We start from the raw sequence: 20332 nt of genomic DNA on the forward strand, positions 1-20332 counted from the left end.
AAACGAGCTTTGCATATAATTCAGACAATTACAGACGTATTATCTTGAAAGACTTCTCCTCTTAAAATTAAGAAATTTAACTGTATTTGTGTTTATAGATTATCCCCATTAGGGTTAATTTAGGATTAAGGATAAGGAATAAACTCTCTTACAGCATATAGGAGGTTTTTGTCAATATGTTTGTTGGGCTCATGAAGGAAAAATAATCACTCACCTCCTTTCTACTGCTATAGTTCTGTGAAGTGAGATACACAGAGCAATTCATAAGTACTTTCCTGGCACTTTGATCTTTCTGGGAAAATGCTTTGGGAGAAAACCTGGCTATTTTAATTCAAAGTTAAACAACAACAACAAATGGATTATCCTGGTCCTTGATCTACCACCTCCTCCTTTAAGTGAATGTTTAGCTCTTCAGTTTATTTCTGTGCCATTAGGAAATGATCCTTTTATGATACCTTTAGGAATGGGGTGGAGTCATGTCACACATGCATTTAATGTACCAGTGGCTTTAGAGTCTAATTCCCATGAAGATGAGACCAGTGGCCAAGGATCTGAGAATAACAGCTGTTCAGTGGGGCCACGAGGAGAAAAAGTCACCCAGGGTGAGTAACAGGCAGCAGGTGGCTATGCTCTTCTTAGTGGTTTTTCAAAGATGTGTCTGATCAATCAAGATTTAAAGAACCAGCAAATATTTTTCAAGTACTTACTACACTTCCGCCATCAACCCCTCATTAAGTTTCATGTTTTCCTTTAATCCTCAGCACAATGACAAACGTGGTATGTGTTAAGATTATAACAGCTTAATTTTAAGATAGAATGGAGTTCAACTTGTAGGCAAGAAAAGGCACTTTTGAAGTCTCTATCCTTTCCCCATTCTCAGTAAGAACTTGAGAATTACCTTAAAGAATGACACGAATGTCCTGGTATCTAAGTATAGCTGTCTCATTCCTTCCTTTAGTTTGGCTCGGTGCCTCTTAGTCCTCGGTGTAAGTATGTATTACAGTGTGTGCGCTTAGAGTGCTTAGTCGCTCAGTCACATCCAACTCTTTGTGACCCCATGGACTGTATGCTGCCAGGCTCCTCAATCCATGGGGATTATCCAGGCAAGAATACTGGAGTGGGTTGCCATGCCGTCCTCCAGGGGATCTTCCCAACCCAGGGGTTGAAAGATCTTCCCAATCCAGGTCTCCTGCATTGCAGGTGAATGCTTTACCATCTGAGCCACCAGGGAAGCAAGCATACATTAAACTTTAAGCATGATTTAAGGGAGTTCATGATAATTTTGACTACACCAGATTTTTGCTTTAGGCACTGACTTTAAAACTAACCCTTGATTAATAAGAGAATCCACTTTATTCAAAATATGCAATAAAATTAAAAATACAAAACAAAATTCCAGAAACAGTGGTTATTAAATTAGTGGTGTTTCAGTGTTATGGAAAGATTGAGAGAGCAATTCAAATCTAACATCAGGAACTCGAGACATTTGGCTCTGTTGCTGATTGCAGGAAAGAAAAAGGATCAGATAAGAGAGAGTTCTTCAGGTTCAGAGTTTCTTTACTAAAGCTATCTTTCTTCTACAGTCCTAGAAACATAAGAGAAATTGTTCAATCTTTCTCTGTATCTTTTCTCATCTGTAAGAAGGAACAGTAGACACTATTTGCAAAAAGTAAGTTTTTAAATTCTACTTTTCCACCCAAAATTAATGGTCTTCTTGGAAATGCCCCTGTCTCATATACCTACCATAGAAATCCTTTTCTGCATGGCACCATAGTCCAGGATTTAAGAGCAGAGGCCTCAGGTCCAGACAGATTGAGTACAAATACTAAGTTTGTCCCTGGTACAAGTATGACTTTGTGAAATTTATTTAACTTCTCTGAGACACATTTTCCTCTGTCACCTAAGAAGGAAAATCTCTTGTTCCCTCGCATGGCTGTTAAGAACAATATGCCTGGAACTCAGCAGACATTCAAAAATATTTGTTGACTGACTGAAAAGTAATTGTGAAACACAAAATAGAGAAGAAATACATAGTTCTCATTAAACTATAGTGATTTTTTGTATTACTTCCTATCATCTACTAAATAAACAGGAATGAATTTGCCTTATACACTCTCAGTAAATGCAAAGAGCAAATTCAGAAGACATGAGGAAAGACATTGGTCAGAAAACAGAATGTGTATATGTGTACTCAGTCATGTCTTCCTCTTTGTGACCCCATGGACGGTAGCCCACCAGGCTCCTCTATCCACTGAATTTTCCAGGCAAGAATACTGGAGTGGGTTACCATTTCCTACTCCAGAGGACCTTCCCAAACCAGGGATCAAACCTGTGTCTCTTGCGTCTCCTGCATTGGCAGGCAGATTCTTGACCACTAGTGCTGATATTCTATTCTGGAAAAACATGTAAGAATATCAACATGTAAGTCGTATGAGAGTATTTGAGAGATTTCATTTGCTAATTCAAATTTTGTCCAGTTCCAATTCTGCCATTAAAATTCAATCCCTTTGGTGCGGAGAAAAGGGAATCCTCCTACACTGTTGGTGGGAATGTAAATAGGTGCAGTCACTATGAAAAACAGTATGGAGGTTCCTCAAAAAACCAAAAATAGAATTGCCATATGATCCAGTAATCTCATTCCTGGGCATATACCCAGACAAAACGATAATTCAAAGAGATATATGTACCCAAATGTTCACAGCAGCACTATTTTCAATAGCCAAGACATGGAAACAACCTAAATACCCATCAACAGAAGAATGGATAAAGAAGATGTGGGGTGTGCGTGTGTGTGTATGTGTGTATATGTGTATATATATGTATGTATGTATATTTGTATTTGTATATGTACGTGTGCATGTTTACTAAGTCGCTTCAGCCTTATGTGACTCTTTGTGACCCCATGAACTGTAGCCCACCAGGGTCCTCTGTCCATGGGGATTCTCCAGGCAAGAATACTGGAGTGGGTTTCCATGCCCTCCTCCAGGGGTTCTTCCTGACCCAGGAATCAAATCTGCATTTCTCATGCCTCCTGCATTGGCAGGCGAGTTCTTTCCCACTAGCGCCACCTGGGAAGCACCATGTATATGTATATACATGTATGTGTATATATATATACACACACACACACACAATGAAATACTACTGGGTCATAAAAAGAATGAAATAATGCCATTTACAACAATGTGGATGAACCTAGAGATAATCATACTGAGTGAAGTAAGTTAGACAAATACCATATGTTTTCACTTCTATGTGAAATCTAAACTATGACACAAATAAACATGTCAATAAAACAGAAACAGACTCACAGACATAGAAAACAGACTTGTGGTTGCCAGGGGGAAAGTGGTGGGGAAGGAGGGAAGGACTGGGGGTTTGGGATGCAAACCATTATGTAGAGAATGGTTAAACAACAAGGCCTTACTGTATATCACAGGAAACTATATTCAATATCCTGTGATAAACCCTGTGTTTATGTGTATCTGAATAATCTTGTTGTACATCAGAAATTAATATTGTAAATCAACTCTACTTCAATAAAGTTTTAAAAACTCTTTGATGGTGGCCAGACGCAGAGGCCTAGGTGCCGTGACACAGCTCCATGGTTGTAATCTCTACATTTGGCTTCAACGGTGTTCCCTCAGCATTAACCCAGCCTTGCTGCCCTCTCTGGCCTCTCTCAGGTCTCAGTGGTAGTTGACTCATGAGACCATTGCTCTCATTTCTCGCAAGTCTTCCACAGGATCTTCCCTGTTCACCTGGTTGCCGCCAGCTGAGCTTTCTGGCTTCCAGTGTAACAACCCAGGAAGGCTAGGCCCTTGCTGACCGTGGCCCAGTCAAGCTTGCTGTGGGATAGGAGTCTTCTTCAAAGTAATGTGGAGCAGCCTGTAAGGTGACTTTTTTCAGCAGAGTGAAAGGACAATGTGCAAAAGCTCCCTTGCTTTTCGCCAGCTCCTCAACTTACCTAACTCATCTCTTGCTCTCCAGGCCCAAGCTCGCAGATGGATACTTGTCAAGACCACAGCACTCTGATCTCTTTTTTCCTCATGTTGCCCTAGTCCTCTTTCACTGTTCGTACATCATATACTCCTCCTTCTCAGGGCCAACTAGGCCTTCATGGCCAAAAGCATAATTGCTCTCTGTCTTCACCCACTCTGTGTTAACTCTGTAAGCTTAATCTCCCATACTTGGTTGCTGATCTGCTATAATAACAAAGGAAAAAAATAAAGGAATTCAAAAATCCCCTCTCAAGACAGTATCTTGGTTTGCAAGGTGATGTTCTTCTTTTTTCCTGCATAAACCCACCAGGCTCCCCTGTCCCTGGGATTTTCCAGGCAAGAATACTGGAGTGCGTTGCCATTTCCTTCTCCAGTGCATGAAAGTGAAAAGTCAAAGTGAAGTCGCTCAGTCGTGTCCAACTCTTAGCTACCTCATGGACTGCAGCCTACCAGGCTCCTCCGTCCATGGGATTTTCCAGGCAAGAGTACTGGAGTGGGGTGCCATTTGCCTTCTCCGTTATGCATGTCAGAAGCTAAATATTATCTTGTCTTAGTCTTTGCACTGCTTCAGAACCAAATCTCAATCTCTGTAGACAGATGCCTTGGGTAGAGTAGGCAGAAGATCTTATACTCGGAAAGGCAAGAGTCAAAAGCCCCCAGATTTCTTGAATACTTCCCCCTGGTATTTCAGGTCCAAAGTGCAATTTATTGGGAATTTCTAAAAAGAATATTACAGAGATATTCAAGTTATGAAGTCTGCATAATATTTTGAAAACACCTCATTTGTTCATTGTATTCAGTATAGAATGTGGGAAATTAAACCTGGTTCTCCAAATTTTATACAGTTGTAACTGTGTCATATAGCTACATTTTCAATGTAAATCATTTTGGTAAATTTTACAGTGTTGACATTTATCTGTGCTGAACTAAACTATGACCAGTTTCCCTAAATGGAGCCTAAAAGCTATATGCTGTTTTCTAAGACTCAGATTGTTGTTTTTGGTTATGATCAAACCAATAAATTGAGCGGGCTGGTTTAATCTCTAGTATTTTGTGTACACATTGATGTAGACTTTACACTAGACAGGCAGAAAATGAAAGTATGTTTTCTTTGGCAGGCATTTGATGCACTTGGAAGAGTTGAAGCTTACCTTAAGCTCCTTAAATCAGAGGGTTTAAGTCTGCCTGTCTTGGCGGTGAGGCATGAGGAATTACACAGAGAAATTAAAGACTGCACAGCTGATGCTTTGCAGAAAGGACAAGCCTTGATCAGCCAACTAGCTTCCTGCAGGTAAGTGAAGTCTATTTCTTCCTCAGTGTAACAGGCTTTTTCACAGTTTCTACAGCCTGTTTAAAAAAATAAGTTGTATGATTATTTTTCCTCTGATGTTTTGCTGCATTGTGACATGGCGTAGAAGGATCTGTTGAATTTTGGTCAACCGTAATTCTGAACACAGCATTGCTCTTCCAGAAGTGAGGCTGTATTCTAACCTGAGGACCTGAAGGTGCTAACGCTTCCTTTCTGAGTTTCTGAAGAGGGAGGAAGGAAAGGAACAAAAGAAGAGACAGAGCTTTCCTTCTGTACACTTTTCACATCCTAGCATCTCCATGGGATTTCTTCCTTGCTTTTAATTCATAAGTCTTGAGTCTACCCTGTCCCTTTCTGGAAAAAGTAAAGTTCTAGAATTCCCTTTCATTTGTGACCTTGGTGGATCAACAAGAAAAACCCTAATTAAAAGATAACATTATTATTAACTAATAGTAATGACATTTTAAACAGTTGAGAGCCCACCACATGCCCAGCACTATCTCAACAGCTTTAGAAGCAGTATCTCATTAATCCTCACAGCAACTCTACAAGGTATACAATATACTATTAATATTCTCCTTTACAAGCAACTGAGACACAGAAAGATTAAGTAACTTGCAATCATGTAGCTGGTTAATTAGCGGCAGAGCCAGAATTTGAATCCGAATGCATGGATCCAAATTAATGGTCTAATGCATCCTAGACCTCTTGCTCTTAACCAGTGTGTTGGGGTGGGTTGTTTTTATGAGCACATTCAGTGAGTGTATCATTATGAGCTTAGAGTTGGGAGGGAATGAGGGCAGAGAAGGACCCTAAGTACAGAAAGATAATGCAGGAAGAATGTATGATCAAGAATAGAGATTGGAAGACAAAAGGGAACTGACAGAAAGAGCAGATGATGGAATGGATACTGGCTGGGAGGAATGATGGCAGGGCTTACATTTTGACATAGAGAGACACAAAGATTTATGCACATGGGATAAGCATGGCTTTTACCTTCCATATCCACAATCCCCTTGAAACTCAAGGACATTCAGTTTGAGGAACAATGAAATAGGTCAAAGATGGTAAAATTTTATTTTGTTTCTGTTTTAAACCCTCATTCTGCTCTATTTTAGATGTGTTTACACATGTTGATTTGGTAAGTTTGGGTTTAGGGTATTTTCTTCTCAAAAGATACTCTGAGGACTTCCCTGGTGGTCCAGTCATTAAGACTCTGTGCTGGAGGCATGGGTCTGACCCCTGGTCGGGGAAGTTCCACATGCCACATGGCCTAGCCAAAAAAAGAGAAGATAGTCTGAGTTCAGACAGATATATTTAACCAGGGCTTGTGATGGTTGTTACAGGACCATGCAAAGCCAAGATCAGAAATAATCCAAGATTTTCCAGCCAGAGCTAAAAAGCTGAGGTTATGAGAAGGATAAATGCTTCCACCTGTTAAAAATCTAACAGTAGCTGTAGTTTCTAAGTTTCCTTACTTTGGCTCCAAACCATGTATCGTGGTGTGTCCAGTTGGCTCCAGGAGCACAAAGGTACTCAGGTCTGGCCCCTATGGGTATGAGAGCTCCTTTCTCCCCTTCTCTGCTCAAGGCCTTCCAGAATGCATAAGTTTCTTGGACCTGACAGAAGGTATCCTATGGAATGCCTAGACTTGTGTCTGAACTCAAGGTAGCTGTTGGACATTGATCTGAGTCATGTGATGATGGAGCAAGTGGTGAAGTCTCCAGCTGTAATTGGGTCATGGTCCCATGTCAGTTTAGCAAGCAGTTCTCAGAGTGCAGACAGATTATATTTCTCTGTTCAGGCTGTTCTTTACTTGTGGTGCTTTCCCTGGCCTGGGGCACTTTCCTTTCACGTAGGGGTGGCTCAGGAGGCAGCTAAAGACCTCTCCCTAGATCTGAAGACTGTCACTGGTATGCTGTCCCAGAGATTCTAGGTGCCTTGGCTTCCCTGAAGTCTGATCTCGGTCTCCTCAAATCAGTAAGTCCTTTGGACTCTGTTTGGTTCCATTTCCCTGAGCTTTGGTCTGGAAATTATCTCCCAGGCAGCAGGTGAGGCAGATGTAAGGCTCACCCCATTCATTTCCCTCCTCTCAAGGATCACTGCCCTGTACTACTTGTCCTTCAGTGTCTGAGAAGCATTGGTTTATATGCTTTGTCTATTTTTCTAGCTTAAGGCATGAGGGTAAATCCAGTCACTGCTCCTTGATCCAAAACTGAAGTTTAGTGTTCAGTTTTGATGCTTAAGTCCTGGCACAGGAAAACTGGTCACAATTTATTACTGCTAGAGAGGGGAACGGCTACTCACTCCTGTATTCTGGCCTGGAGAATTCCATGGCCTGTATAGTCCACGGGGTCACAGAGTCAGACACAGCTGAGAGACCTTTACTTTTACTTTTTCAGACTTGATCCTGTTTGTTCTAATCAGTGATGCTTTATTTTCTATACTTAAATATAGAGAAGTGCTTCTGTTTTGCCCACAGTGTTCTAGTGACTCTTTTTGGCTATCCATTTTGTAATGGTCAACATGTTTATTTTTATTTACTTAGCTAGTCTCAGTCTTTTTGCCTTCTTTGCTTTTTCTAGTCTCTCTCTCTCTCTCTCTCTCTCTCTCTATATATATATATATATATATATATTTCCCCCCCTCCAAAGGGGCATCTATAGTTCTTTTCTTCAGACTGCAGACTGAATCTTAATAGAAGTAATAGTTAGCCACCATTTTAAGAAGCTTGAATTAATAGTTAAGTATCTGGATTAAAAAATAATAAGCAGTATAGTTTCTGTCAACATCCTAGATATATGAGCTTTCATACTAATTACAAGGTGTTGGTTGCCCTGAAATTTCACAATATTTTAAAATCAATACTATTTCCATTTTGCAGGAGGAACTGAAGGTAAAGAGCAATTAATATTTGGCAAAGAACATTCTGGAAATTCATTAGAAGCTGAATTGAAATGCATTAGAATCTCAGTTGCAAACCAGAGCCACACAGTTACTGACCTCAGTCCCATGCATTTGACTTGGGACTTGCTTCCCTTCCTCACGTAATGGTTTATCTGTTCAATGACCTGGGTCACCACCATGGGAGAGAAGCAGAACCTAAGAAGGAAATTTCCAGTTGCAGCCATGGCTGGCTTGAAACCGCAGCTTAGAATAATAGCAAGGGAAATTAACATGAATTCCCACCGAGAAAAGTATGTGTTGGTGAGCATCAGAGCGGCCTCCTAGACTTCTGAAGGCCCGCCACACTAGGACACAAAACACTAACATTCCTGCTATCAGGCACTTGGAAACTGGCGTGGATAAGAAGCTTAGAACTTAGTATCAAAGGAGCTTTATTTCATGCATTCTGAGAGCCAAAACAATGCCATGACTTTTAAACCTAACTTCTCTAAATGACCCTCAGTTTCCTCATCAGTAAAAATGAAGACACCCATTTTATAGAGACGTGTTTTTTTTTTCTTTTTTTCTTTTAAATCATATGCAGTAGCACCACTCTTGGTCCCCAGGGAGCACCCAATAAGCAGTTGGTTCATTTATTTATTTACCTTCTATACAAAGAGATTTAAAAGCAAAATACTAAGAGTTACATGATTGTTTCAAATGACTACAATGGAGTCAACTGCATCAAATCATATTCATTTTCACTAACTGGGGAAGGTTATATTAGAAACAGGGCAGATAAACACTTTTCTTGAGGAAATTAAAAGGCAAAATCTAGTACTGGGGCACTCAAGAATTTCAGAGACCCTTAGATCTTTTTTTTTTTTCCTGTTAGTTAATAAAACAGAACTTCAGAAGTTCACATTTATCTGTGATAAAGCTTCCCAGTAAATCTGAGAATTTTGTCATTATTTTTTCTGTAATTGCTATCTTATTAGGAACAGATCCACACTGTTTTTCTATCCTGGAATCAAATACCTTTGAAGCTGGGGCAGCCTCACAGAATCAGTGGTGGTTATTTACATGTTTCCTTGCATTTCTATTTCCTCCCTGCATTCAAGTGCTAATCCTGAGTCATTGTTAAATTGTTCATTATCTTTTCAGGGTGTGATATCTGTCACACAACCTAAATTCACTTTAATGTAAAAGGCACATGAGCACATTCGTTTGCATGTGTTAATAGCTATGATGCAAGTTACCTATGATGGAATCTGATAATGGTCACACCATACTTACAGAGAGGTTGAAAGTTCTGGATTCTGGCCTCTTCACCTCCTTTTAGGTCTTACTTGGCATCATCTCGGAGCACTGAGTTTAAAGATGGCCCAGAGGTGCCCTGCTCCCAAGCAGAATTCTGCATTTATTAAGCCACAGGAAGCTGTAGTGATTGGAAGTGCTGGTCAGAAATGCTGTATGAGGATGAAGTTTTCCATAATTTGCACAAAAATTGAGAACCTCCTTTTTTTTCTCTCAGTGAGCTCTCAGCTCAGAACCCTAAAACAAGGAAACCACAAACAAAAACATGAGACAAAATATGGACTGAGGGAAAATACTTGCAAATGATGAGACCAACCAAGGGCTTAATTTTCAAAATATACAAATAGCTCATATAATGCAACAATAACAACAAAAAATCTAACCGCAGTTGAAAAAATAGGCTGAAGAACTAGAGAAATGTTTCTCCAAAGAAGACATACAGATGGTCAGAAGGCACATGCAGAGATGCTCAATATCACTAATTGTTAGAGAAATACACACCAAAACTACAGTGAGATAGTACCTCACACCAGTCTGAATGGCCATCATTTTAAAAGTCTACAAATAACAAATGCTGGAGAGGCCGTGGAGAAAAGGGAAACCTTCTACAATGATGGTGAGAAGGTAATGTCCCACCAACAGCCACTATGGAAACTGTGTGGAGTTTTCTTAAGAAAACTAAAAATCGAGTTGCCATATGATCCAGAAATCCTACTTCTGGGCATATATCCAGATAAAACTATAATTCAGAAAGATACAGGACTCAAAAACATGGAAGCACCCAGTAAGACCAGGCTACCTTATTCAGTTTTCATTTAGCTTTTCCTGTTTGCTAAAATTAACTTCAGATTTACAAATAAACTTGCTTCTGAATTGACTCAGTTTCTGTTTCTGCATAAAAGACGGTTTCAGTTTTCATTCTATTTTGTTGTGGTGAATTGAAATTTATAACCCTCATCCTGACTAAACACTTTGGCATAACCTTCAGTATTGCCCTCTTGCTCTAACATTTATTGCTATTTATTTAATGTTAATTCTTCATATGTTTATTTTTTACAGAGAAATAAAAACAGGAATAAGTTAGGATTTTCCTCTTTCCAAGATTTTCATTTGTGTTGACAGCCCCTAGTTACCCTGATTGATACTGTGAATGATAATGAAGATTGGAGAGACCATGGTTCATTTAGTCACTCATTTTGTCATTGCCCAAATATTATTGCCTTTTGTAAATCAGATGCTCCCGAGTATCCAATGCAGAAGATGAAGTTCCTGCCTTCATGCTATTTATATTCTGGTGGGAAGAAATAGTCAACAGACCAATCAATAGATGAGATGCTCTTACACAGCGATGAGTACTATGAGAAAAATAAAAAGTGGAATGTGATAAAGAGTGACTGTGGGAGGGGACCATCTTAGACATTGTAGTCAGGGAAGGAGTCCCTGAAGAGAAAGAGCCATCAGGCAAATAGCTGGGAGATGAGAGGCCCCGCAAAATAGCAGCAAGACTGTAGCAGAAATAAGTACAGTTTTGCTGGAGGAGAGGGCGACAAGGGAAAAAGGCCTAAGACAAGATCAAAGAGTTAAGTGGGAGTTAGACTATGCCCAAATGCTCACTGGCAATAAAGGCAATGTTTGTGGGCTTTATCCACATTAACAAATTTCATCCTCAAACCACCCTATTATACAGGTACTTCTATTATCATTGTCCTGTTTTTTCAGGTGGGGAAGCTGCCTCAGAGAGGTTCATATAACTTGTCCTACCATCTGTCACACAGTAGAAGGGGTGGAGAGAGTGCAGGTCTGAACCACTTAGGTTGTTAGGTTGTTAGCTGTCTCCTCGCTTTCAACTTCAGTCACTAGCAACAAGCCTGGCCACTTAGTGAAGGTGGGTTTTTTTTGTTTGTTTGTTTAATTCTAGTGCATTTAAAATGTGCTCCATCTACCTTCTAGTTTCAACTCAAATCTCACCTTCCCTGTGAAGTTTTTCTTTCTTTCAGTTTATTTAAAACATTATTGAACATACATATATAAGCATCTCATATGACATACCAGCACTGGGCTTCAAGGACAGTCAAAGATGCATAAATCTGTTCCCGAGTCTCCAGAACCTTATTAATGGCCAGTCAGGGAATAAGACGTGAAGGGCGTATTCTTAGGCCTGAGGAAGCCTTGGGAACCTCTTCAGAGAAGAGAGACACTGTCCCAAGCTCCTGCGGTCAGGATGGGTGAAGTGAAGGAATGAGACTTGAAAGGGCCATTGTTGGATTTGATCATCTAAGATGAGTGAAGGGTCTACATCTTCCAACCAAGATGAACAGAATCAATACCCACCACACAATGCCTTTTAAATTCCTTTATATATGTTGGCTTTATCCAATAGTTTCACTTTTCACTCTGTGGTCTGCAGACTCATTCCTTAATTTTGACTTGTGATAGCATCATCTCTTCATCCAGACCATGACATCAGCTTGAGGTCAGCCCTTAAAGTCAACCATCAAGAAACCTCTTTTATGTTCCTTATCTCAATATTTACCTATTAGGTGACTTGATTTGAAATGTTAAGGGGCTGATGTGGCATAAAGCAAAGCTTATGTCAGGGAAAAAATATCGTAAAAGATCTTAAGTAAACACACAAAAATAAAATCCCTACCCACCATCAAACTAAAATCAACAACAACAACAGAGAAACAGAACCAGAATCCCTTTGTATCACAGAGTCATCCAAGATCTCACATCGTAGGAATTCTGCTAAGCATTTAAGAACTTGAAAGAACTTTTTTTTTTCAAGTCTGATGATATATTTAGATGGTAAATGTCAAATACTGAAAGGTGGGGAATTGCAAAGTTGAATTCTTATGACAGTGTTAACTCAGCCACTTTCCAAATATTTTCAAATCTATATTAAGTTGTTCTCTTTAGAGGTTGAGTAAATGTCATAACTGCAACCTGGACCTGTTACCGTTAAGACTTTGATAATTTTGAAACTCTTAGTATGGAAGGCACTAAAAGTTTACCCTTTCCATTAAATCTACGACTGATTAGATTAGGTTCTTAGAAAATATCTAGGAGTCACTAATTACGGCATGGATTTATTCATTGATAATGCTGTGATGTGACATAGTGATGATCCCAGAGTAAAAAGATTTGGAACTGCAGCATCTACCAAGGAAGGCTGACTAAACGGGCAGAAATCTGTGCTTTGGACCACTGAAGGAGAGTTCTCTCCAACGAGAGGGCTTAGAGAGAAAAGAACAAGGGAGAGATGTGCGTGGACATATTTAGGAATAAAATGCTTATCATGGTGCTGTTTATAATAGTGCAAACCTGAAAACCACCTACATATGTCCAGAAAATAGGGAAATGTTTGAATAGTTTAAGGGCAAGCCTAGTGTGGAATATTCTAATCCAATATCAAAAGAGTGTTTTTGAGAAATATTTGAAGACAGAGCATCCTCACAATATAATGTTGAGAGGGTAAAGCGGGATCCAAACCACACTGTAGTAACTTTGGAGGGAGAGGGGGGTGGAAAGGACTGCAGAGGGAGAAGCTTTTAGAAGGAAATACATTAAAATGTATGTTGCTATCTTCCAAATTATCTCAAATGAGAGTGTATATCTGTTTAGCTATTACTGTGCCCCTTTTACTTGAGGATATATTGTCATCAATTATGGAAGTGAAGTGAAGTGAAGTCGCTCAGTTGTGTCCAACTTTTTGCGACCCCATGGACTGCAGCCCACCAGGCTTCTCTGTCTATGGGATTTTCCAGGGAAGGGTACTAGAGTGGGTTGCCATTTCCTTCTCCAGGGGATCTTTCTGACCCAGGAATCAAACCTGGGTCTCCTGCATTGCAGGCAGATGCTTTACCCTCTGAGCCAACATGTTCTACAATTATCTCATTAATTATAAATTTTCTGTTTTTCTCTTTTCCTTCTTCCAGTAACTCCCCGTAGGAGAATCTTGGAGCCTCTCAGTCTGTCTCTTAACTTTCAGATTTTTCATTCCTTGATCACTTTGCATTGCATTCCCTCAAAAATGAATCAGATTAATTTTTCTCTTGTTAATTTTCCCTTTGTTTTCAACAATGGATTCTTCTGATTGTTTTCACAACTGTATTATTTTCACTCTTAGGATTTCTAGCTCCTTTTTCCTACCCAATCTTGTTTTATTTCTGACTGTTCTTGTTTCAGAGTTTTTGTTTCTTTATTATGGGTATTGGTTTTTCCTTTATCTATCTGGTAGTGTGAAACATCTGATTGCTGTACTTATTTTCATTTCAGACGGAGTACATTTAGCTTTTGACTGTTGGGTGTTTCTCCTTGGGATTCATTTTCCTCATGTGTTTTGAAATTGTAGATTGTCCTCTAGATGGAAAGTGTTTGTTGTTCAGCTTTATTGTCCTTGCTTTGTTCTCTCCTCTTTTCTCTTTCCTCCTGAGCAGCTTTGCAGTGACTTCTACCTGGACCTACAGGATCTCCAGTCCAGCAACTATCTTCTGCTGTCTGATTAGGGTCACCCAAGCTCCCATGGAGATACTGTGGCTCTCAGAGGTGCAGCCAGAAAACCAGGTTGGGGAGGAGTGGGGCTCCCTGACTGCCCAGCAGTGTCTGATTCCTACAGCAGCTAGCTGTAGTGTTTTCAATCTCCTTTTGTAAGGAGGGAAAACCCCATCGCTATTACTGATTTCTGCCCTTCACGGAGTGCATGCTTTGGTCTCTCTGTCCTCATAGAAATGAAACTTGTTAGCATCTCTGCATGGATCTGAACCCAAGAACCCTGTAGCTTCAGCCCCACTTACTACTTATGTTTCTTTATTGTCTTGTATGTATGAGAGATGTGTGTGGGTGTGATATCCGTGTGGTGGGCAGTGATTCAAAATGTATACAACTTAAGTCAGCAAAAAAAACAATTATTGTGAAAACATGCATTTCACTTCCTCAGTTGGAATGTCACTTTTTCAAAGTAGGGATGAAAACTAGAGAGGTGGTTGTTTCCTGCAAAATAAAGATGTTAAACATGAGTTCCTGTCAAGAGAAGTAGCAAGCTAAAGATAAGGAAGATAATTTTTTCCCATTTTCAAAGTATAATTTGTCCATAGACAATAAGAAAAATATGATCAGCTGATTCCTTCTGATGAGATAGAGTAAGCTGTCAAGTGCTTACCATCTGGTTCAGCTCCTAATCCAGATGGACTGCCAGTAGTAATTTATGAAAGGTCTGAAAGCAACTTGCTGCTCTTGGGAAAGAATCATTAAAACATATTAGCACTGAGATTTACTCCCTTTCCTCAGCCTCAGTTTGTAACAAATGCAAAGGTGTAGGGAAACAGCTTCCATATAGGAAATATAACAGTCTATTTTTGAGCCAGAAGTCAATATGTCTGTGCTCTCTAGAGGGAAAAATAATTTTTCTTTCCCCTTCCCTCACCTCTCCTGGCTTAATGAATAGGGGAGAAAATACTTCCATGGTGAAGTTTCTAACAAATGTCTAAAGAAGCCTTCAGTCTGTCATTCCTGAGCCTCTGTGATGCTTGAAGAAGTCAAAATCGATATCAAGAATAATCCAATATACCCCGTGTTCATACTACAGGCAGGAACCATTTAATCCATTCATAGAGTGCCTGAAGATCAAGCAGTATTTCCAATGTAAATTACAGAGCCACAGATTGTTAGGCTTAGAAAGCAGGTCCACTGGTCGCTTCTCTCCCACCCCATCAGGCAGCACCTGAGCAGTGTGTCCTGAGTCAAAACAAAATGCCCGGGGAACTTGCTTCTACTAAATTTCTTTTGTCCACCCACAGTTCTTGCCCCATCGCTTATTAACACTACTGTGAAGTAATACTGGGTGGCTAATGCAATTCTATTAATTTACTTTCAGTTCATGTAAGAATTGCTGGCAGAGTTTGAGGTCATATTTTTCCTTTGATCAAACATCTGCATTTCAGACTCTGAGGAAACTGGCAATAGGAAGGCTATACATGTTTTAAAATGTTTTGGAATGTTCAAAAGAAATGTCTGGAATCTTCACAAGAAAATATCTGGCATCAATTTTTCAAGTTTCCAGCTGAAAATGGTGGAATAGGGCGGTTATAATGTGCAGATTAGGTTTTCATCAAGGAGGAAAGGAGAGGAAACAGACCTGGGGTCAGGAGTGTGGCAGATAAAGGTTCCATTCAGAGGGAAGGGGTTAATGCCACACGTGACAGAGATGATCTAGCCGAGGACACAGAGGAAACAGGAGCTGGCCATCGCGAGCAAAATGATTGAGAACTTATACTAAAAAAGAGGTCTAAGCCACAAATAAGAGGGGTATGCACACGGGACAGGCAATTCAGCCTGACCCTATAAGACTTGAAACAGAGGAGAGAAGTACCCATGAACCTAACTGAATCCTAAACCATCAAAGAAGAGATTGGGCAGTTTTCGGATAGCCTAAAACTTCTATAACTAAGCAAAGGGCAACGTCATCCTTGTTTAAAAATTGTTGGAAACTGTTACTAGTGACATTTTTAATACAATAACTATCTGTGCATATATTTTTGTTCCTTAAATTTGTGTCTTCTCTTCCCTTAAATATTGATCAAAGTATATTTTATTTAATTTGAAAATATGCATTGATTTAATTCTTAACAAGGCTTTGTATTCAAGGTTGCAGAGGATAAATGAATGAAAAGAATATTGCCTTTTCCCTTAATTTATAGTGCAGTAGATACACAAGATAAGGTATAAATCACCACAAAATGAGACTGATTTCCTAGGTCATTGAAAAATAAAAATGAATGATCCATCCAAAGACAGAGAGAGAGAGACATTCTATTTGGCTCGTTATGATTCATCTAAATTAAAATTGTGAGTTGCTAAAAAGCAGTATTTTTACAGAAGAAATGCTTGATTTTCTTTTGTTTCCTGTTTCCATTCTCTGTGCCAGAGGGACCTTCAAGATGTGAATCTGAGCAAGATATCAGGCCCCTCTAGTGGCCACTTTGCAAACTACCGACAGACATTGAATTATCTGGTGAAGACTGCCAATTTCAAGAGTATGCCTGCCAGGCTTATCCTGCTTCCATCAACAGTCAGTTCAAGGGAAAGTGAAATTTTAAAAGAATGTAGTGCCCGCTTCCCACCATTGTATGTCAGGAACCCAGAAAAATTATTACCATGAGGTGGTAATGAATGTGGACTCAGATTAGATGAATAGGTTCAAATCCCAGCCCTGCCATTTAATAAATGTGACCTGGGTAAGTTGCTGAGTATTTCTGTACCTCACTTGGCTCATCTGCAAAATAGAGATAACAGTTATAGCCAGATTACAGGGTAGTTATGAGAATTAGAAGAGATTACTTAAAACATTAAAAATGGTGCCTTGTCGCCATAAATGGATTATTTTTAGAAAATGCTTTCCCATTTACTTTGACAAGCTTTACCTTCTGTATTCTCTGTACTTTCTTTCCACAGTACTTACTCACCTTTTCTATCTTTCTCATTCCAAATTTGCCTATTTTACAGAAAACTATAACATATAGGACACCTGGGATTTTAAGGACCTGTTTAGCATACAAAGTCTAAAATGTAGTCAAAATATGATTACTATTACCGATACACTACTTTTACAGAATTCGTGGATATGAAGAATGATTTCCTAAACTCTCCTGATTTCTTGATTATACTCTTTACTGTCTCTGAGTTATTAAAATGTGGAACAAGTTTTAATGTTGTGAAACACTATGTGTCAGGAATCAGATTTCTCCAAAATCAAGCTTCTCTGGGCCTCTGGTGGTCCCACAGGACACACTTGAATCCCATGTACACTTGACAAGATTCTCAAGCTGCCTGATGAGCCCTCAACTCTTTGGCAGCCTCATTGTCATTCCTGTGAAGTCGCTTTCCCTCTCAGGCATTTGGGATCCTGCCCTCATTTCATTACTAATTAAATTCATTTTTACAAAGCCATAAATTAATTATTTGAGGTAAAACTCCTGAATTCTGTATCTTGTTCCAAGATCTTTTTAAGCTCTGGGTAATTAAATGTAAGAGTTATCAGCTCATCTTCATGAGTATTGGAAGGAAATGACTGATGGGAAATTAAAGACTCCAGCTTCTTACATATTAGGAGAGGCTCTGTCTCAGCGATAGGTTGAACGCTGTAAAAGTGCTCATTGCATCAGCTGTGTCCTTTCGTTGTCTTGCGTTGCTGGTAAGCCTATGTTGGAAATGGTTTGGAAACTTGCTAGTGTGTCTTTAGACCATAGCAAAGGGGGTCCAACTCAAAGTTCATTTGTTGTTTTAAAGGCATTTTCATTTTGTGAACTGTCCTGTCACTTTTTCTCACAAGACCAGCCCTTGTGAGAAAATTATCAGTTCAGTTCAGTTCAGTCACTCAGTCGTGTCCGACTCTTTGCGACCCCATGAATCGCAGCACAACAGGCCTCCCTGTCCATCACCAACTCCCGGAGTTCATCCAGACTCACGTCCATCGAGTCAGTGATGCCATCCAGCCATCTCATCCTCTGTCGTCCCCTTCTCCTCCTGCCCCCAATCCCTCCCAGCATCAGAGTCTTTTCCAATGAGTCAACTCTTCTCATGAGGTGGCCAAAGGACTGGAGTTTTAGCTTTAGCATCAGTCCTTCCAAATAAATCCCAGGGCTGATCTCCTTCAGAATGGACTGGTTGGATCTCCTTGCAGTCCAAGAGACTCTCAAGAGTCTTCTCCAACACCACAGTTCAAAAGCATCAATTCTTCCGCACTCAGCTTTCTTCACAGTCCAACTCTCACATCCATACATGACCACAGGAAAAACCATAGCCTTGACTAGATGGACCTTTTTTGGCAAAGTAATTATACATGTGTATAATTAACAGGTACAAAATTATAATATGAGGCTTGGTTTCCTCTTATGAACATGTACATCAGATTCCTCATTATTTGTGATAGTTTCGTTTTCACCTAATGATTGCAGCCTTGAGTCTTCATAATCATTCAGAACCAAGACCTAATGTCACATGAATATTTTACCCTATTGGATCAGTCAGTGTTTTGTTAATTGGCTGATATACATTTCTATTCAAAGATCATCTTTAGATAAATGAAGCTTTCAAATAAACCCCCAGGAAAACTCTTGGCAGACATCCTGTGCTTTTTGCCATAGGGCTCTCAAAACATCTTAGAGAAATATTAAAAAGTGAATATTTAGGAAAGAAGATTAGACCTGGTTGCAAAAACGCATAACTCATATTTTCCCTCAGGACTGAGTTAAACAAAAGAACATCATTTGGTTTTGCTCTGTGCTGTACCAGGACTACAGCTTCTTAACTTGTATTATCCTGAAGCTTAATAACTTTTATCAAGTCATACTTATGGAAGATTCATCTTCCAGTGTTCCCTGTTCCTGGGGCTTCTCTATAAGGGTGGAGTGAACTAACAGCTGGCTTGTTCCATTCAGCTCTCGGGTGGCCGGTGTCTGTGAGATTATGGGCTGCCTCAGAAGACGGGTAGAACATCTGACTGAACAGTGTTCAGCGCACAAGGAATTTGCTCTTAAGAGACAGCAATTAACAGCCTTGGTGGAGGGCCACCTAAGAGAGGTAATTTCATCAAGTGTGTCCTCCTTCAGGTATAATGCTATTTAGATGCGGCCCCTTACCTGGTGGTGACAGATGATGGTATGGCGATGACAGCATGTGGGCCCATATGGTGGGAGGACAGGGCGTGTCTCCTTAGGATTCCCTTCATCCCACGTTAGGCTTTACATTCAAACAGAATGAAGCTGTAATTCACTACTACTCACCAACCATCCCTGTCCCAGGTTGCCAAAACTAGAAGCGTCATCCTTCCTGCCTCCCAGCCTCGAGCATGTTTACACAAAGGCAGCTCTTACTTTGCACAGAACTGTGTTAACTGTGTTCATTGAACCAGGTGCACAACTGGGATTGTGTTCTCCTTGATTCACATGGCTCTGTGCATGGCTTCTGTATGCATGCTTTGATTGTCATGGCACCATACGATAGAAGAACAGTGGATAATGCTTCCCTGGTGGCTCGGTGGTAAAGAATCCACCTGCCAGCAGAGGAGACACAGGTTCAATGCCTGGTCTGGGAAGATCCTTCCTTCCGCAGAGCAACTAAGCCCTGTGCACCACAACTATCGAGCCTGTGCTCTGGAGCCCAGGAGCCACAACTCCTGAGCCCATGTGCCCTAGAACCCCCCTCCACAGCAAGAGAAGCCACTGTAATGAGAAGCCCGCACACTGCAACCAGAAAGTAGCCCCCTCTCACTGCAACTAGAGAAAAGCCAGCATAGCGGTGAAGACCCAGTGCAGCCAAAAATAAATAAAAAAAAATTTTTTAAAGAACAGCAGGCTGATACCAAAAAAAAAAAAAAAAAAAAGATGAGTTTTACAGGTTCCGGGAATAAATTGACATTATCATAATTTATTGAACTAAGACAATGCAAAATACCAAGGCCACTCTGAATAAAACTAGACATGTAAAATCCTTTCTCCAAAGTGAATACAATGGTTTGAAGAATTTTATTTCCTATTTTCAAAAAAGAATGAAACCAGGCAGCTACTATTTGGCTAAATAAAAATTACTGGTCTATGGATGGAATTATAGCAAAACCTAGTATCTCAATGACATTAATGCTTATGAACCATGTTGCAAAGGCTGGGTCTCCAATTTTCAATGATTTTTTTTTTTTTTTTTTTTTTTTTTTGCCTCAATGGACTTACATGTCTGACTTACACAAATGGAATTAATAGACTTCACAGGAGAGGTCATTAAATAATCAAGTCTCTATCTATATTGCCTCCTCGCCTGTTATTGA

At 39.9% G+C, this 20332-nt stretch overlaps 1 protein-coding gene across 11 annotated transcripts in view; it reads left to right on the forward strand.

The window, feature by feature from the left end:
- The window catches only part of CCDC141 (coiled-coil domain containing 141), a 213691-nt gene that overhangs the window by 131195 nt on the left and 62164 nt on the right, over positions 1–20332 (forward strand). For all 11 annotated transcript variants that reach the window (XM_044932914.2, XM_044932920.2, XM_044932926.2 and 8 more), the window contains 2 exons: positions 5120–5292; positions 18951–19092. In XM_044932914.2, coding sequence (XP_044788849.2) covers positions 5120–5292; positions 18951–19092 — 315 coding nt within the window. The remainder of the gene's footprint in view (positions 1–5119; positions 5293–18950; positions 19093–20332) is intronic.

Source organism: Bubalus bubalis, chromosome 2, assembly GCF_019923935.1.
Source record: "Bubalus bubalis isolate 160015118507 breed Murrah chromosome 2, NDDB_SH_1, whole genome shotgun sequence".
NCBI classification, from domain to species: domain Eukaryota; kingdom Metazoa; phylum Chordata; class Mammalia; order Artiodactyla; family Bovidae; genus Bubalus; species Bubalus bubalis.